Consider the following 17,572-nt stretch of genomic DNA (forward strand, 5'->3'; position numbering starts at 1 on the left):
CTGCGGATATTCCAGGCCTCCACTGACTATGCTAAACTTAATTGGGTGTGTTACCAACTAGCTCAGAGGTCACTGGAAACTTTCTTCTCTGTATAGGAAGTGATCAGCTTCCCTGGCACAGACAAGAAGGGATTCAGCTTTCCAACAACCGTGCAACATGACAACTTTGCTCCTCAGATCAAGAGTCAATCTCTAGGGCTGTGTGAAACAATAGACATGTATTTCACTCAGTCAGGTTAGTGCAGTTTACTTTCACGATATGTAGAGAATAGAGAGACGGGCGTTTGTCAATAAAGGGTTAACATTTATTGAACAGTCTTTCTTCTCGTACAAGAGAAATGTATTGCCACAATTGCAAGACTTGTTATTATAAAAAGTACGTACAGTAAGATAAGTATTGCGAAATAGAACTGTAAAAGCATTGATATGGTTTCTTAGCCATACAATGGTTAAAAGTAATAAAACATATATACAGTCATATATACATTAGGCTAAAATACTCAACTGGTGCTTCTAACTACGCCTACCCCAGTGTGCCTGACCTAAGCCTAACATGTGGAAGGGGAGTAAGTAAGTAGCTTTAAGTTAAGTTGGTTTTGCCAAGGTTTGCTTCAAGAATTCTCGTCTAAGGGTTTAGTCAACACCATACCTCTGAATAGAATGATGGAAGTCTGGTATTTCCTTCAGGGGGCACTCAATATCCCAGTCACCCGCGAGGGCAGACCGGAAACGCTGGAGCTGGATTTCTCTGCAGGAGAAAGGCAGCGGCTCTCTTCTCAGCGCGTCGGGAGGAGGAGGCGGGGGACAGCGTCCGCGGCAGCTGGAATCTGCTGGGCTCTTCGCAGAGGGACGGCTGTTCAGCTCCTAAGCTCACCACACCATTGTTCGCGCTTTAGCAGCGATAATGGTATCAGTAGCTTCACCACCAAGGGGACAGCAGCAGCAGCGTACTGCATACAGCATACAACAGCAATGGGATGCACAACAGGGTGCACGACAGCACGACAGCAATTGCTTAAGGCAACGTTGGTAGTATTTATACCTGACAGGTGCCGGGTTTGACGCAAGTTTGCTGGACATAAGACGTCAATTAAAGATGTCACTAGGAAGTGATAGCTATCAGTTGCTCATTAGAGTTCCATTACTAATCAAAACACAGCAAGCGGGGATTTCCAGGTTTGCTGAGTTTTTATCTTGTTGAAGAACTCGGAGTGTTAATCTAGGAATATCAGATAGTGACTTCTGCTCTGTCATTGCACTAATTGGTCGCAAAGGAAGTGGCAGAGAACTATGCTGGAATGTGGCTCTGTTTGTGAGGCCAGAATGACTTTCTGAATATCGCACTTGAACGGTTATGCCAATATAGGGAATAAATGGATTTATAGCCGAATAGGGGCATAAGGTCACAGTATCGATCAGGAACCTAGATAAACACGCAACACGATATTCTTGGGCGTCAATAGTACAATCCCTTCTGTCAAATGCTCCAAATTAGGGCAATCCCTCCAACTCTACCGGCTTTTGAGAAAACAAGCCTTCTTCTTTCCCAGATCTGCTCACCAGTCGCCCTATATATCCACATACGTGAGTGGACTGTGATAAAGCCCACCAGGCCTCTCAGATAGTACTGGGCTGATGTGCGCCTGTCTCTGCTCCAGCTCCTCCGGCATTTAAAACACTGCACACAGCATGCAACTTAACCATTCTTATGGCCTTTCACAAGCCCTAGCGGGTCCTGGCCAAGTGTAGACACTGCAGGGAATGAAAGCTGCAGTTATGTTGCAATATTTGAGTTTGCCTTCGTGGGTAGAGCAGAGCCTGCCGCCTCCTGCCTCACGTCCACATCTGGCTGAGAAACAGTTAACGCCCTCCTCTGGCAGGCCTGTCAAGGGGGTCACGTGAGCCGGGAGCCCTGTCACCGAGGAGATCTAGAGGTTGGTGGGAGGAACCGCAAGAGGGGGCTCTGGTGGAAGTTTCGCCGAGCTGAGGCGGGCAGTGGCCTGGCAGAACACGGCCAAGCATTTCCTGTTCGATTGCAGAGAGCTGCTTTGCTGATTTACCGCGCAGTTCAGGAGAGGGGGGCGCGCAAAAAACGGATCCAAGAGCCCGGGGAGGCGCTTCCGATGGGCTGATCGCGCAGACACCGGGCTGCCGTGGAGTGCCGTGCAAGTGCTCGGGGACTGCAGGGACAAGGCTTGTTTACAGGCAGCAAGGCGGAGGCTTCAAGCGAGGCCACCCGGATCAGCGGGCGCTGCTGCAGCCTGGGCTGCTGTCATTGCAGCGCGAGGGCGCCCGCCCCAGTCTAGCGCCCAGACTCGGATCACAAGCGCACGGGGCTCTGGCACTCTTGCGAGGCTGTCACGGGGATACCCGCACTCCTCCTGCCCCACCCTTGTCCCAGGAGACCCCAGGACGTCTCCCTGCCGCTCGCTCTTGCCTTGCATCACCTGGGCTGTTTTGATGAATTTCGGAGGCTTGTGTAGCATCTAGGGCGACAGCGCACCCAGTGTGCAATCTGGTTTTGGGGCTAGGAATGAGCCCAAAAGTGTAAACAGGAGAAGGGAAGCGCCGTGACAGTGCACCTTGACCACGGAGTGGGCGCCGTCGCCGCAGGAGGGGCTCACGATGAACACCAATGCCATGTATGCCAGCCGCAAGAGGCGGAAGCCCGTCCAGAAAGCGTAAGATCTCCCTCGTTGTTTGTCTTTCTGTCTCCCCTGTGCCATCTCTGCGGGGTTACTTAAGAGCATTTTGCATAATCAACTCATCAGGAAACGGGCTGTAATAAACATTCCTGTCCCAACAATAGCTCCACGCAGTGACACCTTGCTTTGCTTATTGAGATCCAACCTGTGATACGATTGTGATAGTGTAGGTGAACTGCGGTGCCTGTGCTACCCAGCAGGGCACGTGGCTCCCAAATGCGAGGCTGTCGCCTCAGCGTCGCAAAGAATTAAAGAAATTGCTGTTTGTTGCACTTGTTATACATTTGAGCCCAAAAACATTTACACACACGGCCTTGTTCATTGCCTTTCTGTGCCGCGCAGTTCTAACTGACTCTCGTTGCGTTGCGTGCATTCATTGCAACAGAAGTTGGCGTTAGTGTAGCACAAATAAATACATTTGTATGGCGGGGCTGATAAAACCCGTGTTTGGAAAACTCAGGGTGTGTAGTAAATACTATGGCTGATTTAAGAGCACAGTAGTGTACACACACAGCGCCTCCGAAAGCGGCAACAGGTAAACGTGCTGCTGCACGCCCGTATTGTGTAAACACGAGGGCATTGTGGGCAGTGGGGTTGTCTCGTGTTGAAACTAGTGACCAGCGCCAGTCTCGTTCTCCAACAGGTGGGGGCGCGCAGATGTTCACCCAGGGCTGTGCGCTTGGACGTGTGGCGCACTTGGCAGCGTGTTCCAAGTTTTTTGGGGGCGTGACCAGCGCGCAGGGGGCATAGCTCATGCCTCTCCAGAGCCGAGGGACGGCGTGTTTCCTCAGGGATCAACGGCTTGCCCCCTACCCCAAGCCCCATAGGCCATAAGCTTTCTGTCATTAAACGTTTTTGGGGGCGTTGTGCGTTTGTGGTTGGGCAGTGACGCCTTCAGGGAAGTACTAGTGGGGGTTTCTCAGGTTGTTTGTCTGGGGCTCACGCCCTTTACGGTAAACCACGACCTCTCCCCCACATACTGGACATGCGTACAGGCGTGAGAAACATGCGTGATAGCCTCCGCACTCGATTTTGTTTTGAAATTGAGGTTAACGCTGCACAGGGTCTGTTTTTCTTATTCTTTCAACACAGTCCTCCACCCCAGCCTATTTTTTTTGTAGTAAAATCTTGTTTGGGTTTTTCTGTTTTGCAGGATTCTTTAATCCCCAAGCGCGGCTAAAAGTCTCCAGTCCTGTTATTTATAATAAGTTGTAGACTTTTAACATATGTTGTTGAATTCTGAAAAGAAATGCGTAGAGTGAGGTCGGAGCGCTTGTTATGCAAGTCACACATCAAGTAAACAGGGGGATGTGGAAAGGCGTACCAGCAGGCCTGGGAAGTGTAATGATTCTCTATGCTTTCTCCCCCTCACATGCTCACTCTTTCAGTTACATTGTTGTGATTTACACAAGTCTCACATAAAAACCTGTTTTGTAAGCGTAGCGACAACACGTGCAGGCTCGCATTTCTTTGCATGCACACAGAAAGGAGGAAGTGACGGCGAGGCCTGTTATTATGTGTGAGCGCTGCACGGGGTTAAGCAGCAGCGTGCTCAGACGGGGCCGGAAGTGTGGGCTCCGGGGCGTGTTTGCAGTGTGATGGTTACTCCAGGTACTCCCTAGGTACTTTTCTGCCTTGTTTGCCTCTGTTCTTTGGTCAGGTGCATGAGTTACTGTGAAAGAACACGTTAAGCATGTCTACTGCATATAAGTTTTAGCTGTTAACACGAAGAAAGAATATCCGACTGCAGTGTACTCCAAACTTTTCTGTAAGATGAGCTACTTATGTTCAATGAAAACAATCCTGAGCTACTAATATTATCATTGGTGTAATAATATTGATCAGGTCAAAGTAGATAACACAAGTGCCCACCATATGCAAGATTAACCGCATTAATTACATAGGTGCACCAGGCATGATTGCAAACATGAATGTTAATAAAGGCTTCGTTCATGTGCAGGGCCTTTACATTACTAATTTAAGATTCTATGGGGCATACGTGTCATAAAATGCAGCGCAGCAAGTCACTTTGCCGAGTTGTGTTATAGTGAAAGGGTCGGATTGTGCTGTATTTAACACAGTCCAGTGCATTCCTGCCTTTTCCCCAGCGATTTCACACTATGGGGTGCCCAGCAGCAGTGCAGGAACACTTGCACCACGGTGCAAAGGTGCCTACTTTGCATGGAGGACTGTTTTTGTGGACCTTCCTGCACAAAACAAAATCCCCTGAGGTGTATTCCTCTCTGCATGTGTGCATAGAAGGAGGAAGTTATAAGGATACTTTGAGGAATGTCTCCTTGTTACCCCTCCCCTGGGAAGGCGTAGCATTTTGGTGTATTCCCAGGTCTACCAGTGATGGTAAATCAGGTAATGCATCAAAATCCATGGAGTTGCCAGGGAACACCCACCCAACACCCATGGAACACCTCCCTGGGATAGAATAACCAAATGTAGTGATTCGCACCGCCTTGCGCAATTCCTGATTTATCAAGGCACTCAGGGTCACCCAAAGTGCTCTTGTGTGGTTTGATAAATCACATTTTAGGGTTTGCGGCACACACGCGCCATTCTGCATGGTGCAAACATGACGCAAACCCATGATAAATAGGCCCCTAATTTCGTAAGCTTGGCTGCAGACAAGAGAGCTGCAACTTGGCAGCTGGAGAGATACCCGTCGATGAACAGCTATTCCTTGGAGAAGGAGGCCTGTTCTAGACAAACACACTTGTGAAAATAATAGGGCATCTTTGTAATCAAGGCTTGCCTTCTTGAAACGTCCCCACTGACCGGTTTAGCCACCAGACCCTGTCCTGGCCTGCCCAGAGTCTGAGGTTTCATTAAAAGTGAAATAACGGGATTACAAAAGTGCAAACAAAAACTCACCCAAAAACTGTTGCCCCTCCATGCTGGTAGATCGGAAATGTTATTTAACTACTACAGTTAAACCCTGGATAACCCTCTTGGGCGAGTGCCGCTGTGCCAAAAGCTTACACATGCATAGACCCTATGTCATATGTTAGACATTCAGGCAGAAAGCCAGCTCCGGTTACATTCTGAGACTTGTGTTTTCGCTTTTCAACAATGTAAACAAGGGCGCAAAAATCCCGTCATGCAATGTGCTGCAGGCTCTGCAGTCAAGCGCTGTCTGAAGGAGCCACGCGTGGCACAGGCCTGGAGTCGCGCGTGGCACAGGCTTGCGTAAACCGGATTGTTTCCTCCCTGTCGGGAAACAGGAGCACAGCCCGGCCGCATTTCCTATCGATACAATGTGCTCTTGTGCACAGATAGAGCACATAATATTAATGCGTGCACTATTTTTTTTGCATGTCTGACGTAGACTGGGCAAAATTAGTTTTGATCAAGTGCTATATACAATTTTCTCCGAAGCGAACACGGAGCAGAATCATTTGCACCATGTTTGTCGCTGATGAAATGACAGGAGCCACATGATCTTGCAACAAACACGGTCACTTTTTTCACGTTTGACAAATACATTTACGTTCAATTTACGCCCTGAAATCAAATAGGTGGGTATACTGCAGCCTCTGCGTAAATTGTTTTGACCCTGAATGTAATGTAGCTGATTCACCATTAGAACATACACATTTTGCCTCACGTTTTAGCAATATGGTGCAAAAGGGAGTCGCCTCTTTGTTTTCCCACAATCCGAAACACGACTTACTTGGAGTTCACGTTCCTGAGCCGCGCAGAATGTGTCTCTCTGATGCCCCATGAAGGCCATTCACAAATTATAACATCCTTTTCATTAAGTACAGTAGAAACTGTAAAGAGAATTGATGGGTTAAGAAGTAGAGGGGCGTTAAACCTGTTCCCTTATTTGTACATTCACATTTTAAAAACAGGCTTTAAATTCGACTTCGTATTGTTTATGACCATCTAACAACAGCGAGCAACAAAAGAGCTGTGGAGGGATGTGCTCCAGGCGCTACATGCGTGCACTTACATCCCCTTGGGTTCAAGTCTCAGCTTCACCACTGGCCCATTTTGTGTGATCGCCTGCCTGTGTCTTAATTCCTAAATTTACTTAAAACTAGGAGCGTGTATCTCTAAAAAGATAACTGACCGTTTACCGTGTATTTTATTTTTGTATCTATATGACGGTGGGAACACCCAACATTGCATTAGTTCAGCAAGGATGTCCTGTCCCTTTGACTGCTGTTAGTTTGTAAAATACAGCAAGTATCATGGTTGAATCTTGGGTGCCCAGGCATGCCCGCAGTATAAAAGAGTCAATGTGTCCCGTTTCTGCGTGGAGAGACAAGTCTTACATGCATAGTCAAACTGCAAAGAAAACTTTTGCGATAAACAGAAACATCAAACTGCGGCACTGTCATGCATTTATAGATCTATATGTAAAGCCCTGTATGTCTATTTAAATATTTAATGAAGGCCATAACGTGTGGCATGTTAATTCCTCATTCGAGCATGGGGTGCTTTTCCATCTCTTCAGGCTACCTTTGATGACATTTATGAACCACCTGCTGCAGGTGCGAAACTATCACTGATGAAGCAGGTGCAGACCCTTGAGGGGCCAATTCACTTGCATGTTTTTTTGTGTAACTGTTCTAGCGCCTCATTGATATGCCACATAGCCAGTGCGCTATCAACCAAGCAAGGTAGAAGAGTTGTCTTAATTACAACGATGCACCCAATGTAATGTTGAAATATGTAAATGCCAATAAATAGATTGACAAAAAATAGATCTATAAATGCATCTAGTGATAATAACTCATTAGACATTTTGAAATTCTATATTTTCTCCAAACTTTATAGAGATAATTTTGCTACTGGTATTTTTCAATTGTTTTATACTTTAAAAAAAAATGCTTTCGTTTTATAGAAATGAAAACATCAGTAGAATTCATGCATGTGCTACATTGACTTCCAACCCATGTACATCACTGGAACATGGAGATTTTTGAACTTCTGTTGAAGAAAACCCTAGATTTTATTAAAAACACAGAAGCCAATTTTGTAAGGATACTACCATTCAAAAGAAGCAGTGGCAAAGTCAATTGGTGTAGCCTTGGCAAGCTGAAGCAATGGTCCGTTTTATTATTATTACAAGCATATGAGACACAAACAAAAAGGAAAAAAATAGAATATGACCTCAACTAAACATTGCTTCTTAGGCTTGAAATAATCATTTTAACTTAAGAAAAACATTCTTCTGGTGCACTCCAGCACCAGGAATGTTTTTTAAACAACAAATTCTTCAGTTGTCTCATGCATTTTTTTAAAATTATTATTTGCAAAGGATACAAGAAAAGTCACCTGCCTAACCAAGCACTCAAACTATAGGTACCCATAGTGTTACAATATCACTTGAGCACTTCATAATGTAAAGTTTAAAAAGTAGTCCAGGTAAAATAAACAGCCAGTATTTAATTATACAAAAAAAACAAATAAAATAAAAAAACACACTTTGAACCACATTTGCAACTGAACACAAATGTCTGTGTTTGGGAAGATATGAACAATGTGCACAGTGTTTTTTCAGTCACTCAAAGTAAACCGAGTGAGTAACGTGGGCTGTCCATTGCCCTAAGCTTTATGCTGTTGAAGGCGGAAGCAACATGTGAATAACAATTGTAGGGACCAGTGATGAAGTCTGCTGACCAAAAGGCCTTATGTATGTATATCATGTTTGATTTTTTTGGGAAAAGCAGTAATAGCCTTTGCAAGTCAGCTAAAGCTATCTCAAAGGCCAGACAAAAAAAATATTGAAAGAACTGTAACTCCCAAATACACTATTATTTGCATAGCAAGATAAATGAGAATACAATACAGGAATGCATTATTTATGGAACACAGATATGGTTCTAAAGAAACGAATGGCGCCCACGTTTTCTTACTCTTTCACGGTGCTCTACAGTGGCTGGAAAGCAATATGTGGGAACATACAAAAGCAATTAAGACCCAGGTTTAACATAGTACCGAGTTTCCCTTGTGTGGTGCAAGGTGGTGCAAGGGCAACGCAATAATAAAGTCAGATTTACCAAGCAATGCAAGGCCAAGATCGGTAAACCTGGGAATGCCTCAAAATGATACGCTTTCCCAGGGAACGCGCAGCGAGGAGCAACATCTTTATTTCTCCTCGTTGTTTCCTCTTTCTAAGTGTGCTGCATTCTGCCACGCATTGAGAAAGAGGAAAAAGCCTCTGAGGACAGTTTTTTGTCAGGAAGATGTCCCTTACTGCACAAAAACAAAACTGACTGCAGTGCAGGCACTCTTGCACCATGACGCAACGGTGCCAGCGTGTCACTGGGCTTCAAATCGTGCGCCAGTGCAGGCAGAGAGCAGGAATGCGCCATACATTGGTAAATATGACTCATTCCCATTCTCTTCCTTTCGCGGAGCTCTAAATATTAATTTATAACATAGGGTAAAAAATCATTCCTTGTTAGCGAGTTAGTGCGGAAAAAGAACAGAAGTTATTGCGTCTGGTTTTGAAGCATGTCTCAATAAAACCTTTAAAAAACAGAACTGTTGTGTCTGATGGTTTCTTAGTCTAAATCTTACAAATATTAAAATTCCTCAAAGAAAGGGTGTCATGACATGGTGTGGGGTGGAGAGGGATAGGGTTTAAATGGTTTGCGGAAGAAAATACAGATTGCAATATTTTACTCTCCCCATAGCCTTGGGCTGGTCCTCAAGCGTTCCAAATGTTTTGCAGAAGGACATTGAACCAAGTGCCTTTCTATATATAGACCAGGTGGGTGTTTTATTATCGCGCTCCATGATGGAGAAACGTCAAATGCACCACCTGGCGTGCAGGCCGGCAGTGGTTTTTAGCCGGCCTCCAGCCACTTTTATGGACAAAGGCTATGCAAAAAAACAAGCCAAGCCTTGGGTGGATAAATACATTGAGACCGCCCTGCTGTTGATTTGCCAAACGTAGGTAATGGTTTTGTGTTTGAGTGAGGCACTTTTCATTGGCAGTGTATGTATCTCTTCCTGGGAAGTGTTGCAAAGCATTGTCTTCAGTTTGTTTCTCTGTTTTTACAATGTTGCCTCTTCACATTGGCCAGAACCAGTCACCTGGAGTCCGGGTCATTTATTTTGCCAGTCAGAGTTAAATAAATGTCATCAGTTACCTGTTTGAAGGGTCTGGAAAGTATTCACACAGACATTCTTGATTAGTTTGCCTTTCTCATCATTTCCGTGCCTTCAATAGTTCTGTAAACAAATATCCTTATTAAGGAGGCCAGGATCCAAGCCAGGTGTTCAGAATCCAACCAATAAAACCATTTACATATTGTACACCTGCGTTGAACCCGTTTATGTAGTCAGTGATCGTGGTAAAAAGATGGAAGTCATCCGACCTTGAACACTACTCACTCTCAGTGTACTTTCCAGCAGTGCTTTAAATGGGCCGGTACTGTCCGGTATGGAGCACCGGCACTTTTTTATTTTGAGAGGGAGTGCACCTGCACTTCTCAATAGAAACGTAATCCTTTTCATTGGGGAGTACTGGCACTTTTCAGAAATATGCACTTTTGATTTTTTATTTCAAGTACCGCTTTCTAGTATGCTTAGGAGCTGACATTCTAATCTGCGAGAATGTTGGACTGAGGTGCCCGAAGAACACCTCGTCGGCAGATGCAAACACACGTAAACATTTATTTAAAGCGTCGGCCAGCGTGGCATTTTTTTTTACAAGCGAGTTAGTACACTACGTGTCCTCATAAAATCTTACAGGGTGGTATTTCAGTAACAGTTTAGAACCGCCACGTATTTTCGCTATAAAATTCACAAAGCAGCGACTGCATTTGAGCTAGTTTGTGTTGAAGCCTCTGGTTCTGAAGTCAGAGCAATTCTATGGGAACAGTGCTTCTCAAACGGCGGTTTTAATTGTTTGTTGGCGAAGTTGACATCTTTACACAGTGGTATGGCCTTCACGTGTTGCTAAAGAGGGTGTTGTGACCTGGGCGTTATTCCCACGTGTTTTTGTCCCTCTATTTTTTCTTCATTTAGTTGACTTTTAGCTGCATGCTATTTTGTGGACACTCGGGCGCTTTAAGCAGGATGCGTTTGTGGTAAAAGGAAGCAAACTTTTTTTTCGTGGAAACATGTAATATATGAGCTCTTGCTTGAAACAACTCGAATTCAAGACACAGGCTAGTGGCTTTGTTGTGAGAAGATATTTCTCCTGTTTCTATCCTCGTTTTAACTAGGAAGGTTTGAAGGGTATTTTGTTTCTCCCTTAGCAGACACTCAAAAGGCATTGTGTATTTCTCAATGGCAATCTTTTACCTTGCGTTGGTGGTACTTAATACTAGGAACAGTTACACATTCGGAATTTCTCATGTTTGGTTTTCCAAATGTAAGGGTTTAAACCAGCGATAGAAAAATGACACTTGTACGCCTACATTATTGTTGGAGTACGTTTCCGGCATGGAATTCCGAACGTACCTCACACAACTGGCGTGATCTGTGGCAGTTTTATCTTCTCAGGAGTATTCACTTGTATAATAATCATACACGTGTGGAAATGTGACTAATGTAAATGTCCACATGCATGCATCTAACAGCCTGTTTTTTTAAAAGTCAAGTCAAAGGATCTTTATTCGATATATAAAAACATCCATAAAAGTACAAAATCATCACATCAATCCTCATAATAAGCAGTTAAAACAGTATAAAACAATTTAAAAATACACAATCAATCTGTGCGATGGTTGCCTAACAATCTATATTAGGTGGGAGCCATCTAATTATATCATTAAAAGTACATCACTTTATAATCTAGGCTGGCACTCAATAAATGTAAACATTGTTTAAACTAATTGGCTGTGTGCCAAACTTTAAAAATCGTTATGCAAAGTGTCATCAATTTACAGTGGGGACTGCTATAAAGTGCAAGTGTGCAATAGATAAATATTTAAGCTCTTGTGCAAAACCGCAATAATATGCAAGTGATTCAATTTATCAGGGCATATTCATAATTGCTCGGGAACGTATCGCTGATTGGAGGAAGCAGCTTACTCTGAAAATTACTTCATCACAGCTCAACAGTAATAATTCCTTAAATGCTAGGTTAAAATCCACCACAGCATGCTCTTTAAAGTAGGGAATTAAATAAAGTTTTGTGTATCTAGCAAAAAAACCACAGAAAAACAAAAAGTGTAACAAGGTTTGTTTACACCCTAGATTACAAGGACATTGCAAAGTCTCCAAATTTGTATTGAAGCCCAGTGGAAATGATAAGGAATATTTAATGCTTCCATCCCTGAGACAAAAGAGCAAACGTCTGTTCCACCTCCCCAAATTTTTTCTAAGGTATCCCTGTGGCATGTTGTTAAGCCTGTCACCCTGTGCCATGAGGGGGATATATCTTATGATGGCAGGTTTGTGTTGCTCTGATGTTTCTCTCTCTTTCTGATATAATTTATACAATGCCCCTCTTACTAGCTTATGTTGTGCTTGTTCAGTGGCTCGGTGGGAGGAGAATAGGTGCACCATGCCCACACTTGCTAAGCTTCTTTTTACTGCCCCCAACCAAGGTATGTCATTTGCCCTGTCACACTTTAGGCAATCCATAATTATTTCTTGGGTCAAGGAAGCAGCAGGGTTCCGCCATATTTTTAACCAAAATAGTGTGGGTCTTGACCTGATGAAGTCCTCCACGTAGAAAAGATTCAGCTCCCTATGTCAAACATAGGTAGGTGATGGGATAGACGCCCCCAGAACCTTTCTACATAATCTGTTCTCTTCGATCTGTATACTGGCACTGTTAGAGTACCCCCACACCTCTGCACCATAGGTTGCCGTAGGTAGGCATTGGGTTCTGTAGATTTGTAATAACGGGATTACTACCTCAGCACGTTTGGGTTGTCGAAGGCTAATTATAGAATTTATTGCCTTACCCAGTTTGTTCCACCCATGGGTCACATGGGGCTGCCAGGAACATGTGTTAGAGAACATCAGGCCTAGGTAGGGAAAAGTGCTAGTGCTTTTTAGTGCATCGCTCCCAGACGTAATATGCTGGATGCTATATTTTTTGGGCCCACACGACATTATGTACGATTTATTAAAGTTAGTATATAGGCCAAGATCCGTCATGTAGGAGACAAAGCCCGTTATTATAGTGCGCAGTGCTTTGGGAGTGCGGCCCATAAGGACCGCGTCATCCGCGTCGAAAAGACAGGGGAGTTAAGTGCCATTAATACTGGGGACATCACTTGTTTGTTTAGACAGTGAATTGCTTAATTCATTTATATGCAAAATAAAAAGCAGGGGGCCAAGACACAACCTTGTCTGACCCCCCTGCCTATTAAAATGTCCTCTGAAACCTCCCCTTCATTGTTTATTCTAACGCAGGCTTTCAAGTCACTGTGCAGGTGGGCCAAAAAATATACAAGTGCTTTGTCCAACCCATAGTTTAAAAGAACCTCCCATAATTGAGAGCGGTTAACAAAATCAAAAGCTGAATTTAAATCCATAAATCCTAAATACAAACAGGCTTTTTTAGCTATGATGTATTTGCCCATTATTAGGTTTAAATTCAGACATTGCTCCACGGTCCCCACGTTACTTCTAAAACCCAGCTGACACGGGTGTAAAATCTTATAGTCCTCCCCCATGTCCTGATTTTATAAAAAATTACTCTACCTAGAATCTTCAGGGTGTTATCAATTAAAGATATAGGGCGGTAACAACAAGGATTGAGTCTGTCACCCTTCTTAAAGATGGGGACGATAATACTGTTAGACCAGGTCTCCGGGGCAGGGGTATGGGACAAATTGTTAAAAACATTACACAATAGAGGTGACCAAAATTCAGGCTCTGATTTAATGTAATCGATGGATAATCCATCAGGACCAGGTGCTTTGTTGCCTGTGCTTTGATTTATAGCGTCTTCCACCTCCGTTATCGTGAAGTTAGGTGTCATAACTGGGTAGATGATGTCAACTGATGCGCAAGGTGCAGCATAAATATTTGTGAAATGATCTTCCCACATTTTACCTGATATATTGCAGTTAATAGGGGTAATATTTGATCCTATAGATCTCAGAGATTTGACCTCGCCCCAAAACCCGGCAACATCTTTAAGAGTGGCTGTGCGGGCAAGGGATTCCCACTGGTCCTTTAATAATTCTTCAGCCCGAGTTTTAGTGGCACGCTTATAGTGTGCCCTCAATAGTCTTACCAGGGGCTGGTCTCGTGGTTCTGCTAAAAGAGCCTCCCGTAGTTCCCGGTTTGCTTTGGAACAGGAGCTGTCAAACCACCTGGGATCTTTGTTCGGGCGTGTGACTGGTTTGGAGATCTCCTTTTTAAAAGCCGCACATAGCCGTGCAAAAGCCGCAATAATATCAGGGCCTTGGTATTCGATGGATAAACAAATATCAATCAATTGGGGGTGCTTATTAATAATGCGCGCTAAAAGCCCCTTGTTGTCTATCCCCTTCCAGATTACTCTGAGTTTATCAATTGATGCCGTCAGGTAAGTTGCCCCTATTTCCTGTCGCTTATCCAATCTTTTAATAGAATTAAAAACAGTCAAAATTGAATTGTGATCACTATATACGGTGCTAGGGACGTCAGCCTTTATTAAACAGTCCAGAAGTAGAGAGGAAATAAATACATAGTCAATTGTGGAAGAGCAGCCGCGCCCTATATATGTAGCCAGGGGGCCTTCGCCCGTGGTGCGACTGGCTATCTCCAAGACATTGATTAGGTCACGGGTGGCTATGTGATTAAGTAGTTCCTCCCCTCTTTTACAAGGTAGCACCCGACTGAAAGGGGCAGCTGAATTGGTGTTACCCTTGTAAATGTGGGCATTGAAGTCACCTCCCAAGATGATCCCATCAAATTTACCGTCGATATGTCCATCCACAATTTTGTCAATAAAATCAAATAGCCTTATAAAATTATTATTGGGTTGAGATGAAAAATCATTATTATAAAAATTAATTAAACACAGCTTTATCCTACTGGAATAGATTAGAGCCTGAAAATTCTGATCATTGGTCGCCAGAGTTTTGGTTTTTCCACCTGACGTGATCTTTACCCATAATGATAAACCTCCACTAGGTCGTCCCACCGCCGGACATGGTACAATATGGTTATGACAAATATAGCCTTCAAGAAGCGGACAACTAGTGCACCATGTTTACTGGAACATTAGGATATCAAAATTATTGATCCATTCGATCCATTCAATGGATTCCATGTTTGCTTTAAGACCAGCAATGTTCCAGCTTAGTACGGTTAACCTATCGGTAGGGATAACGACTGGGGTAACAAGATCATTTGTATTTAATTTCCTTGGTGATATAACCTCCGTGCAAGGCTTGGGAACAGAGATAATGGTACTAAGTTTGTTGTTAAACTGGGAGGCATTATCGTTGGTCATGGGCCTTACTGTGACATCTAGGGAGTCAGTTGGTAGTCAACCCTGGCTCTCTAAGTCAGATAGAGCACTAAATCCGTTAAAAAATGGATAGATTGGTGTAACTGGGTTGAATGGTCTCTGTGGAGGTCTATAAAAATTTCCCAGGGATAGAGGGGTCACAGCGGTTAAAGGAATGAAGTGGTTGTTATTGCTGTTTAATTAGTATTTTACGGTTAAGGGATGCCTGAAATTCATGACAATACGATCTCCATTGATGTTCTTGGGCGAGGGACCAACCCAGTCTACCCGTCGTACTGTCAAGATTTCGCTATAAATCTGCATCCCAACACCTTTGTACCTAGACAGCCAATCAATGGACTTATTTTTTAACTGAACCAAAGACTATCTTTAATCCTCTTTCAAGGGGGGACTCCTGCTAGAATTAAAACATATGGGCAGGCTTCAGGGAGCAAGTGAAGGATTGGCCCTGTGTGTTTTATGGGCCGTGTGACATTGGTTAACCCATTATTGTAAACAACATTTTCTGGTTTCCCAGAAGCAGACCCAATTGGGGCTCCCACCAACCCACCAGTGGAACAGGGCTGCCTATCTGGTACACGCGACACGGTCTGAGGTGGTTTATCCGCAGTGGTACCTCGTGATGGCAATTTAATTCAGTGCCTGAAACGACCGGTAAAAAGTTGCTGAAAACCTGCAAAAATGTTGTGCTGCAACTACCTCATGACTCCACCAAGTAACGCCCACAATGCCCCACTAAGAGCAGATTGCCTCATGCAAAAATGACATCATAAAATGGTGGAATTCTGTGATAAATGCAATTTGCTGGCACAAATGTCCACTATTCCCGGACCAGGAATGGAATCATGCCAGATATATCTATGTAAGAAAGTCATATCTGTGTACACAAAATGTTTTGTGAATAGGAACCTCGATCACAATTATTACAAAAGTGAGGCTTGTAAAATCATAAAAAGAGCACACTTAAATTATACAAATTCTGGGATTGGCGAGAAGTTAGGTGATAAAATAGAATCACTCGGTTCAATATGGTCTCTTCACATTTACACCCATTTCGTTTTTACCAAATATGTAAATTAAATCTGTTGGTTCCATTCCCTATTTTCAGAACAGAACAACAGTTACAGACTGTTAGAAATGGGATTTCTGGTTGGCTATGGCTTGCGCCTAAGCCAGGCAGAAACCACCACTCTAGCCAGGCCAAGGGAGTTACACGCTGAAGCTAACCCCTGCTCACCCCCTTGGTAGCTTGGCACCAGCAGTCATGTGTATCCCAGAGGCAATGTGTAAAGCGTTTGCGCAACACACACACACAACAGCAACACACCAGGCACACCACAAAAGAAACTCCTCACAAGGTTATATAAAAAAATAGCCTTCGTATTATCCAAAACATATTAGAATCATATTCACACATATACTCTGTGAGAACTGGCACTAGGTCATAATTTACAGAGGGTTATATACATGATAGGGCCAATTGGGCCACTGTCAGAACCATCACAAGCACAAGTAGTAAAAATAAAACACTACCAGTAATTACTGGCGAAATACTGTACTCAGCATAATCACTAGCAACATAAACCCATTATGTCTGCATCACATTAGGCAAAAAATACATTATGCATAAATCACAATTAGGAGGGAACCTTAATGACACTCCCCAGGTGCATATATCACCTTTGGCACAACTGCAGTATGCCTTCCTTTAGGGTATTGCGCCCTACCGGTACACACAGGTACCCAAAATGACCCCAGGCCAACTGGCCTTCTGTGGGGCTCAAATGCCCTCTGTCCCAAATGCCAGGGCTCTAAACGTAGGGCCTTTCACTGGCCCTCTGGCTGCCTTGCATCAAAACACTGTGCACAATGCTTCGGGGGCGTGGGGTGTATTGCACCCCTTTCCTTTCTCAAATGAACATGCTCCCTTGGTGCAGCTGCCCGTGCTCTCGCAGTGCAGCTGAGGAAGATACCCTTGGCACCGCAGTGCCTCCTGAGTCTCACCCCGGGACTCTAAAAACAATATTGCCCCACGTTGCAGCTGTCCATGCTCTTGCGGTGCAGCTGTGCCCACAATTCGGCACCACTGTGCCTCAAGGAGCGCCAACACCGCTCAGCTCTGCCCCACTCACCAAAGCTTCTCCTGGTGTCTTCGCACCACAAAAAAGAAAAAAAAGGCTCCAGTGCAGCCCTACTCACCGAGGCTTCCTCTGAATCCTTGTTGGGATCCGCAGGGCTTCAGTTCTACTGATCCCAGCCTCACTCTCTTGCTGTGATGCGAGGGGCTCCGGTCTCCTCCAAGGCGAGAGGAATGCGGAAATTGAGCCCACGAGGCTCCGGCTCTGTCACTGCGGCAGGTCCCACCCGCAGTCAGGTGGCGCTTGCCTGACTTCCTAGTTCGCCGATTTCGGCGGCTCCTTCTCAGCGGCTCGGTTCTCCTGTCAAAAGTGCAGGGTAGGCTCCCACCTTT

General features: G+C 44.4%; 1 protein-coding gene across 1 annotated transcript in view; it reads left to right on the plus strand.

Moving 5' to 3' along the window:
- Positions 1-1,914: 1,914 nt before the first annotated feature.
- Positions 1,915-17,572, plus strand: part of AHR (aryl hydrocarbon receptor) — a 415,687-nt gene continuing 400,029 nt past the window's right edge. The window contains exon 1 of the mRNA XM_086941976.1: positions 1,915-2,681. Coding sequence (XP_086798102.1) covers positions 2,626-2,681 — 56 coding nt within the window. The 5' untranslated portion in view covers positions 1,915-2,625. The remainder of the gene's footprint in view (positions 2,682-17,572) is intronic.

This window comes from Lissotriton vulgaris, chromosome 10 (assembly GCF_964263255.1).
Source record: "Lissotriton vulgaris chromosome 10, aLisVul1.2, whole genome shotgun sequence".
Taxonomy (NCBI): Eukaryota; Metazoa; Chordata; class Amphibia; order Caudata; family Salamandridae; genus Lissotriton; species Lissotriton vulgaris.